Source organism: Theobroma cacao, chromosome 4 (assembly GCF_000208745.1).
Source record: "Theobroma cacao cultivar B97-61/B2 chromosome 4, Criollo_cocoa_genome_V2, whole genome shotgun sequence".
Lineage (NCBI taxonomy): Eukaryota > Viridiplantae > Streptophyta > Magnoliopsida > Malvales > Malvaceae > Theobroma > Theobroma cacao.
In genome coordinates, this window is record NC_030853.1 from 12,679,207 (window position 1) to 12,689,621 (window position 10,415).

A 10,415-nucleotide genomic window follows, 5' to 3' on the forward strand; every position below is an offset into this window, starting at 1 on the left:
TGGTCCTCTTTAGATCTTTGTATCATATATGCCATTTTTCTTTTAATTCATTATTGCTTCTTTAATGAGAGGCCCTAATACTTTTTCTTGTACCAGCAGCAAAAAACCTCTCAATTTTCTTTGGAAACAAATATTATCATTAAATTATAGGGTTAGGACCAGTATCAGGTCATATCGGAAATATGGTGAATGAAACTGTACTAAGAATCATTTTGATAAATAAATAAATAAATAAATAAAATTGTTTACCATTTAAAGAAGTAAAAAAAGAAAAAAAAATAGAAAAATCTGTCACAAGAAATGGACTTGCATAGCAGGTCTCAAAAGCAAACTGCAAGAATAAGAAAAAAAAACAAAGGAGCAGAGTTCCATTACATGCGAAACCTATAGCATGCATTAGGCTGCCAATATGACAAATTTTGGTATTCCTATCAACCCATTAGCCTTTGCTTTGCTCTGATATATGCCATCACCATCTAGGACAAAGCTTATCAGCAGAATAAAACATGTTTTAGAAATATGCTATTCCTTTGTTTGTTGTTTGCCATGTGTGGTAGATGTTGGCATACCAACCCATCTTCACAAATGGTGACACAGCAATCAGATTATCCTCCCTTTGAATCTTCACTAATTTTTACTTTCTTGGTAAGAATATGTTATGTCCCATTTCTAAAATGGAAAAAAAGGTACAGTTTAGAGGATGAACATATTGAAAAATTTTAGATCGTAAAGCCAAAAAATGAGAAGATGAATAGGGATATCCATTTTAAAGATGTGATTCGTAATTCCACTAACTGGCGTGTGGTAATGGAAAAATTCAAGCACTGTTAGTTTGGCAGCAAACACACCAAAGAAAGTGATAGTTGTCTTTGTCTGTTTGTAAACATGTTTTCTCCTTTCATTTTTTATATATTTGTTTAGGCAAAGAGAAACCCACCTCCATGCTAAGGTGGCACACGCTCAATGGAACTTCACGCATCCTAATCTTTTCAAGATGTAAGATAATCCTAACCCAACCCCAGAAGCCATTAAACAAAACAAAATCGTAAGTATATCCACTTCGATGTCCTTTTTCTAACATATGAATTTCTTTTTCTTTTTTGTTTGGAATATGCTAAGGTTACTGTTGTTAGTTAACAACACAGAAATGAGAAATGAAAATTTTACTTCTTTCTTTGTTTCTCTCTCCTGCCCAACCTGCCCTTTTTCTCTGTTTCAAGCTGCCCAACCTGCCCTTTGTTGAACACTTTCCCTCTTTCTCAAGCAGCCATTCGTTGTCTCTCTCTCTCTAAAACGCCCTTTTGACTAAATTTCATAAACTGGGTCTTAGTGATTATCAGCTAAAAATCCATTTTTGGATGTGTTTGATTTCTTAAAATCACTTGTTTTGAGCTGTTTTAAGATGGGTTTTTCGGTTTTATGACTACAAGGTCTTGTGGTTTGCTGGCAAAAAAATTATTTTCCCGAGGAATTTTGATGGTTTTAGATCGGTTTTAGAAATATGGGTTTTGGTCATCAGTCTGAAAAAGTTGAGGAGAAAAAATCATCTAGGAAGAAGAAAGATGGAGGAGAAGAAGAAACAGGATGTTGGGTTAAATTAAGGTTTATGGGAAGTTGCATGTCTTCAAGATCAAGGGTTGATAACTCTATGAGTGGAAGAACAGGCACTCATTATGGTAATCTTCTCTTTTCTTTCTCTTATATTTATTTATCTTTTAAAAAAGGAATATTATAAGTTTTATGTGTGAAAAAGTGTTTGCTTTTTTCAATAGGTTGAGGGGCAGGGATATTATCATTTGTTGGGAACATTTAGGAGAAAGAATTGTATTGATATAAATGAAGAACTGGAAAATTTTAAGATTGCATAGCCAAGTTTTTCGTATTAAAGTACTTATCTTAAATTGTAAATAAACAGAGAAGAAAAGATTTGTATTTATACTGCATATAAATTCATCTGAAATTAATAAATTGTTCTCTTTTATGGTTGTTTCATCTTTTTTAAAGGTAAATATATTAGTGATCAAATTTATTTTTTGGAAAATATAATTAGTTTGAGGAAGAGATGGAGCCTCTGCAAAAGTTATTCATTTAATGGTTTTCTCACATGTTATATAAGGTTGGTTAATTAAGCTAACATAATATTTTGGTGGCTATTTTACTATATTTGCATGTTAATGCGTTAATGGTTTTTTTTTGTCCTTTCCATTCGGCACAGGGTAAGTTTTGCTGAATGAGGTTATGAGTTGAAAGCAACTAGTTTTCTACCACTTATTATTTTGGAAAGGCAATACTTATATGATTAGCCTTGAAGCATTGGATGCAATTTTCCAAACATTTAGTGTGTGATAAATGCATCTGTATGACACGGTATCTGATAGTTACTATTTTTGGTATTGTTGCATGACCATTAATTTTACTGCCTTGGTCTTTGTAAAATTCAGCGGAAAGCAAACCTACAAAAGAGAAAAGCAGAGATCAACCAGTCGTTCCAGTGTCTTCTACAACCACTAGTAATGCAGAAAGTGCTTCATCCACACCAAAATTCAGTGAGGAACTGAAAGTCGCTTCACAGCTTCGGAAGTTTACATTTATTGACCTTAAATTAGCAACCAGAAATTTCAGACCTGAGAGTCTTCTTGGTGAGGGTGGGTTTGGTTGTGTCTTCAAAGGTTGGATTGAGGAAAATGGAACTGCTCCTGTGAAACCTGGTACTGGGCTTACTGTTGCTGTCAAAACCCTAAACATTGATGGACTTCAGGGTCACAAAGAATGGCTGGTATGACATCTGAACTTACTTTTTTCCTTTTTCTGAATGATGTTTCTTTCAATCTTATCCATTTAAAATTTCATGTTTTCTCTCATATGTCAGGCTGAAGTGGATTTTCTTGGTAACCTCCTCCATCCGAATTTGGTTAAATTGGTAGGTTACTGCATTGAAGATGATCACAGATTACTGGTATATGAATTTATGCCTCGAGGAAGTTTGGAGAACCACCTTTTCAGAAGTATGTAATCATCTTTGGTTTGTCATATACCTTTAGCATGGTTTATGTGATTGTTTAAGCAAAGTACTGTAGCACTTAAATGGTTCAGTTGAATATGTGGCCAATGGCATTCAAAGGTTGTGTGATTTGGATGCTTTGCTATACATGTCTGATTACTAGGATGTTTTTTAACTTAGGTTAAACAGAGATTCAAGGCTTTATTATTGGAAGGTATTCTCATCAGTTGTTCAAAATTTAGCTTAGAGACTATTATGATGCCTCAAGTGATCCTCTATATCATGTTTTAGTATCATACTTTATTTACCTTTGACATGTATGTTTTGTCCGTGTAAGCTTGTATGCTGATTTGGCACTGAAAAGATTCATCAAATAGTTGGAATTTGGCAGTTAGGGTGCCATATTAAAAGTGATCCTTCTGTGATTATAGCAAGTTCTAGCGTTAGAATTGTCCTTTTCATTTTTATTTGTGTAAAAGAATCTACTGTGTGAAGTAGCCAAGTAAATGTCTGGCAACATAACTTGTATGCTAGCATTAGTTTTTTGTTTGCTGTGTTTCAGCATAGCCTAAGTGACATATTCTTAGAGACTTTGTCCAAGTGACATACCATCTTAATCTTCTCTTACCATTGTCTTACAGTGCTGCACCATCTTATGCTGATCAATGTCCTTTCTCCTTGTTGCCTGAGTTTGTCATACTATGTTGTCTAGATGGTAGTGGAATGACCACTTACGGCGGGAACGAAATATCTGTTGCTTGGGATTATTACTATTGTTAGCATTGTGCCCTTGTGCATTTGCATGTACATTGTTGATGTTTAATTTTCTCTGGTGACAACCATTTTTTACGCAGAAGGGTCCTTGCCACTTCCTTGGTCTATTAGAATGAAAATTGCCCTTGGTGCTGCAAAGGGTCTGGCCTTTCTTCATGAAGAAGCAGAAAGACCAGTGATATATCGTGATTTTAAAACATCTAATATCTTGTTAGATGCGGTAAGTAACTAACACAGAAATATAGCAAGTTCCTTCCCTAATTTTAATCCTTCTTTTTCTAATAGAGTTACCAATTTCAGGATTACAATGCCAAGCTCTCTGATTTTGGACTGGCAAAAGATGGTCCTGAAGGAGATAAAACTCATGTATCTACTCGAGTTATGGGAACATATGGCTATGCTGCACCAGAATATGTAATGACTGGTATGTGGTAGAATCACTTTTTTATTTCTGGATATGATGTTTCATGAACTATTTTCCTTTATCTCCAATTTTCTTTCTGCTCTGCTTTTGGAATTAGCCCTCCACTGATGTGCATTTATTAAAAAGTGTTAACCATTTTATAGAGATTTTGTTTCCTTTTAAGATTGTATCTTTATTACTTAAGTATTTTTTCTATAATGTTTAGACATTTGGAAAGTTCTTTTATCAAGATCTGTGGTTACATAAATCTAATACAGTTATTAATTTAGGACATTTGACGTCAAAGAGCGATGTCTATAGCTTTGGAGTAGTTTTACTTGAAATGTTGACTGGCCGAAGATCCATGGACAAAAACCGACCAAATGGGGAGCACAATCTTGTGGAATGGGCAAGACCACATCTAGGGGACAAGAGAAGGTTCTTCCGAATATTAGACCCTCGCCTTGAAGGCCACTTTTCTATCAAAGGTGCACAGAAAGCTGCCCAGCTGGCTGCCCAATGTCTTAGCCGTGATCCCAAAGCCAGACCTCGGATGAGTGAAGTTGTTGAAACCCTAAAACCTCTACTAAACCTTAAAGATATGGCCAGCTCTTCCTCTTACTTCCAAACTATGCAATCTGATCGTAGGTCCAACTTAAATGCCAAAAATGGAATCAGAACACAGGCAGGATTTGTAGTGAGGAATGGACAACCTATAAGGAGCTTATCTAGTTCAAATGGTCCACAGGCTTCTCCATTTCACCATCCTCACCCTTCACCAAAGCCTAAAGCAAAAGAAGCATAGGTTAAAGTTTCTGTATGTTCATATCTAGAATTTGGTTCCTGTCTGGTGTCCGCTTCCTCAGACTGCATTATCAACAGATAATAGGGGGTGCCTTTGCCATTTCTTTGACAAGGATTGTTTATATTCCGCTGTTTTATTGTACGAGTAGAACTGAACAAGTCATACTGGACGTGCAGCATCATGGTCAGTTCATTGAACTCAAGGAAGCCGGTCTCATTTATTTCTCTCTTTCTTTACTAGCCTATACATTTTATCTGGGATATTCAGGTTACGTTGGAGAATAGAGAATGAAAGTTACTCTGGTAATGGATTAGGTTTATGTCAGCATGCTGATGAAGAGGGGGATACGAAAGCAGTTGGCAGGCTCGAACATCATGTGGTTGAACTAGGGTGATGGTAGGTGAAAGTGAAGGCAATGCTGAGGCTAATTTATGTAACTTTTTGTTTTTCTTCTCTTTTTTTTCCTCTTTGGAATGTGATCACTAAGAGTGCTGCTACCCACTCTTTCACCTCAAAATTACCCTCTTGATTGTTGCTGTTGTACAAATGGATCTCTTTTTAAGTCTTAACATAAGAAGAACTTGTGTAAAAACGTAGGGTGTTGTTGTGACTCCTTTTCTCCATTAGTTGACTCAACAGTTTTTATGTTTCTTAACCTGTTCTGAATTATAAAATTGGTCGTGAACTACAGTAATGGATGGTTCAGTGGCTTTTCCCTTTAACATACTGGATGGAAAATGCTTGGTTGGGTGCATGTGAAATACTCCAAGCATAGAAGAAGACTGAGACAAGAAGTTGGGGTTTAGGGGGAGGTCGTTTTGTGGTGTCCCACTTGAGATTCGAATCAAATCACAAGAGGCAAATGTTGAAGAATGATGGTATCACGTTCACACTCCCATTAATTAGTCCAAAGTTTGTTTGGTGTCACAATCATATAATTATCTTCAACCAACTCTTTCTTTCACTTCCATATAATCATATGGTGCTTGCAAAGACAAGTGATAATTTTTGGTTGAGGAATCCCAAGAAAATTACTTTATTTTTTTTTTACATCACATGGTTTAATTTGACCAAAAATCAGGAATAAAATGGTACACTTATCCTGGCACCCCTGAGTTTCTATTGGTTGCATGAATATACCTTACCATTGATTGGGTTGGCCACACAAGCAATGTTTTAAAAGGAAAACACCCAACTTTGAGTTTTATCATAAATTGTTCGTTTGGCAATCAACAACTAGATAGAGTCCATGGTGACAGTAATTATTCCAATGAAGGAACACTACCCTTACCCTAACACACTTTGATGATGTCCCAAGTAGGGTAGAGTTAGACTAAATTATGTTTTATTTATGTTTCCTTATTTATTGTTTACTTTACTTGCATTACAACTAGATTAAGTTAAGCAATTTTCATATTTGTGGATTGTCATATTTCTATTAGGTCTATATGGGTTATCACTATAAATAATTCCTTTAAGCAATTTTCATATATGTGGATTGTCGTATTTCTATTAGGTCTAGATGGGTTATCACTATAAATAACTCCTTTAAGTTTCATTATAAGGCACCAAGTCACCAGCCAAGCAGCTAACACAAGTACTTCTCTTTTCGAATGCATGTTCCATGTACAACTTTGTGCTTTCTGTTTGGTTCCTGAGAAACCATGGGAAACTTTAGGATTTTGTTTACATTATATTTATAAAGATTTTTTTTTTCTCATTTCTCATTTTTTATTTTTTTAGGTTATGCTTGTTTTCTGCTAAGATAACATGAAGCTTAACAGAGTATGAAAGAAGAAGAGAGAAAGATAGGATCAAAAACATTACTTCATTAAGTTAACATAAGGTTTAAATACCCTGTTTACATGATGAACACTTGTAAATATATATACTTAACAATTGTAAGTGAAGATTACATGCAAACTAACACGTAAAGGGACAGCTCAAGACAAAATTACATTATTAATTATAGTACAACGAAGCAAACTGAAACAAACTAAGAAAATAAACTTAGTTAAGAGTAAACCACTTGCTGCATGCATGTAAGTATTATTCCTCAACATTTTCCATGCAACTTTTCTTTTCTGCTTGGTTCCTGAGAGAGAAACCATAGGGACGTCTGAGACTCTTGCAATGCAGTAGTTTCTAACGAATTCTTTATTATTATTATTTGTATATATTAACAATAAATTCTTTTTTTTTTTCTGTTTTTTGACTGTATCACTTGGGAAACGTCGTATTTTTCCCAAAAATATACAAGAAAACAAAAGAGAGTCAGGCTTTATTTATGTCTTGTTTTTGTTGTCTTGAGTTTCTTTGGAGTCAAGTTTTGTTAACTGTTTTATTCACGGGACATTTTAAAATATAACCCTTAAAGATATAATATTTTCAACAATAACCCTTTTTATAATTTTAACTATTTTTAATTTAATTGGACAAAATTATCTTTAATGATGTTACATGTCATATTGAAAAAATGTTATTGTTACTAAAGATGGCAAAGAGTACCCATTACAAAGCACCTGACCCGATTTTATAGGGTTAAGGTACCTTATAATCAGGTTCGGGTAGTAATTTTATTACTCATATTGGGTTTTGATATCACCTCTTGGTTATCCGATACCCGAATTTCATTATTTTTTTTAATTTTATGTAATTAATTACAAATCTATATTATTAATTAAATTAATTTATGAAATTATGATTATTAATTAATTTGTAATATCTTTTAATACATATACTCCATATATTGAGTTAATTTAAAAAGAATATAATTACTATAATATATATATACTTTTAGTGTATATACTTTAATTATATAAACATATTTACTTTCTATTTTATATTAATGTTATAAAAATTAGGGGCATTTTTAAAAATAACCCTTAAAGATAAAATGTTTTAAAAAATAATCCTCTTTATGATTTTAACTATTTTTAACCAAGTTGGACAAAATTGCCCTTAATGAAATTACACGTTATGATGTTACACGTCATGTACAGAAACATATGACATGCCATGATTAGGTTATTACACGTCATGTACAAAAACATATTACACGCTATGGTTAAAAAAGGTTGTTACACGCCATGTTGAAAAAAAAAATACTTTTGTTATTCGTCATGTTGAAAAAATATTATTGTTACACGTCATATTCAAAAACATTTTGTTAGACTTTAATGTCTAAAATGTTATTGTTACTTACGAACCAAAACTTCAAATCCTCTCAACTCTCTTCATTTCTTTTTTATTTTATTTTATAATTTGGCACCGATTAAAGTGTTTCTAACATATTTTCATAAATCAAAACATAAATTTTCTTATCTAAAACACCTATTTCAACTAAAAATAAAATAAAAATTTCTTTGAAAACCTAGGTTTATAAATTTCAATTTTTTGAGTTTATTGGTGTCTAGGTCCCGAATTGATTCAATTAAAAGCTATTTCAAACATCTGTGATCATTTCTACTTTTTTAGTTTTACCCAAAATACCTAAAAATCAAATTTTCCAAATAGCCACCTACTCAAACACATCAAAACCATTGCTTGGTGTCTTGAAAGCGCAAGAAAGAGAAGTATAAAAATGCGAGAGAGAGAAATCGAAAGTATAGAAGATGAATGCTGAAGAGAGAAATCGATAAAATTTGAGAGACTAGGATAGTGAGAGAGAAATCAGAAACACAAATGGGAAAAAATTGTGATGAATGGTTTAATTTATTTAAAATAATTTTAAGGGCATTTTTGTCAAATCATGGCTAAATATGGCTAAAAACAGTTAAACTTATTTTGATGGTTATTTTTAAAATGTCCTTATCAAGAAAGACTATTCCTCATAATTTCCTCTAAAAATTATAGCTTATAAAATTATTAATTGTAATATATATATATGTAGTTTTGTTTATATAAACTTATAAAATATATACTTAAAAAGAAGTTGTGAGATTAAAACAGTTTTAGAACATAGTTTTTTTTTAATTTCATGTAATTAATAATAAACCCATATAGTTAATTAAACTTGTAATGTTGTTTAAGTTGTTATTTGGATATTTGTTTTTAGTTATTTAAGTTGATATTTGATATTTTTATTTTTTATTATTTAAATTTAAATTTTATTGTTTGTGTGCTTTTATACATTTAATTATTAGTGAATTATATGGAATATGGATGTAAATATTATTATATATAAATACATGTACAAATTCGGCTTCAGGTAATTAGGTATCCATGAAGAGCATTTTAATATTTTTTTACATAATTGGGTTTTAAAATAGGTTCGGGTAATTATCGAGTATTGTGTATGTATTAAGGTTAGAGTTATGGTAGTAAATTTAAAAAATATTCAAGTAATTATAGGGTTCGGGTATTCCATTTACTAATCAAGTTCGAGTTTGAGTATCTCAAAATTAATAGGTACCTTACCTTTTAACATATCTAATTGTTATATGTCATATACAAAAACATGTTACATGCCATGGATAAAAAAAATTGTTGCACGTCAAGTTGAAAAAAATATTATTATTACACGCTATATATAAAAATATATTACACGTTATGGTTAAAAAAATTTATTACACGTCATGTTGAAAAAAAAAATATCGTTGTTACACGCCATTTACAAAAAAAAAATATTACACGTCATGTTAAAAAAAATATTGTTGTTACGCGCCATGTTAAAAAAAAATGTTATTGTTACACGTCATGTACAAAAACATGTTACATGCTATGACTCAAAATGATTGTTACACGCCATGTTAAAAAAAAAATATTTTTACACGCTATGTATAAAAACATGCTATATGTTATGGTTAAAAAAAAGTTGTTACACATCACGTTGAAAAAAAAATGTTATTATATGTAATGTACAAAAATATGTTACACGTCATGTTGAAAAAAATGTTGTTGTTACACGCCATATTGAAAAAATGTTATTGTTACATGCCATATTTAAAAAAAAATTGTTATATTTTAATATCTAAAATGTTATTGTTACTTATGAACCAAAATTTCAAATCCTCTCAATTCTCTTCATTTCTTTTTTTTTTTTTGACAATTTGGTATCGATTAAAGTATTTCTAACATATTTTTATAAATCAAAACACAAATTTTCTTATTTAAAATACTTATTTTAACTAAAAATCGAAAAAAATTCCCTTTGAAACTTTAGGTTTATAAATTTCAAATTCTTGAGTTTATTGATATCTAAGTCTTGAATTTATCCAATTAAAAGCTATTTCAAACATTTGTAATCATTTTTACCATTTTAGTTTCATTCAAAATACTTAAAAATCAAATTCTCCAAATAGCTACCCATGTAAGCATATCAAAACTATCACTTGGCATCTTTAAAAGCACGAAAGAGAGAAACTGGGAACACAACAAACAAATGTTGTAAGGAGAAATCGATAGAATTAAAGAGCGTTGGATGATGAGAG

At 31.7% G+C, this 10,415-nt stretch overlaps 1 protein-coding gene and 1 pseudogene across 2 annotated transcripts; both read left to right on the forward strand.

Moving 5' to 3' along the window:
- LOC18601446 (probable receptor-like protein kinase At5g15080) lies at nt 1,091-5,673 on the forward strand. Of its 2 annotated transcripts, none has more exons than XM_018119509.1 (6): nt 1,091-1,676; nt 2,442-2,776; nt 2,870-3,005; nt 3,856-3,995; nt 4,076-4,199; nt 4,469-5,673. In XM_018119509.1, exons 1-6 carry the CDS (start codon nt 1,502-1,504, stop codon nt 4,981-4,983), a joined length of 1,425 nt encoding a protein of 474 aa, XP_017974998.1. In that variant the 5' UTR covers nt 1,091-1,501; the 3' UTR covers nt 4,984-5,673. The 2 variants fall into 2 exon arrangements, with proteins under 2 accessions (XP_017974998.1, XP_017974999.1); XM_018119510.1 differs by having other exon boundaries at nt 3,859-3,995.
- LOC18601447 overlaps nt 9,174-10,415 on the forward strand; it is a 6,485-nt pseudogene continuing 5,243 nt past the window's right edge.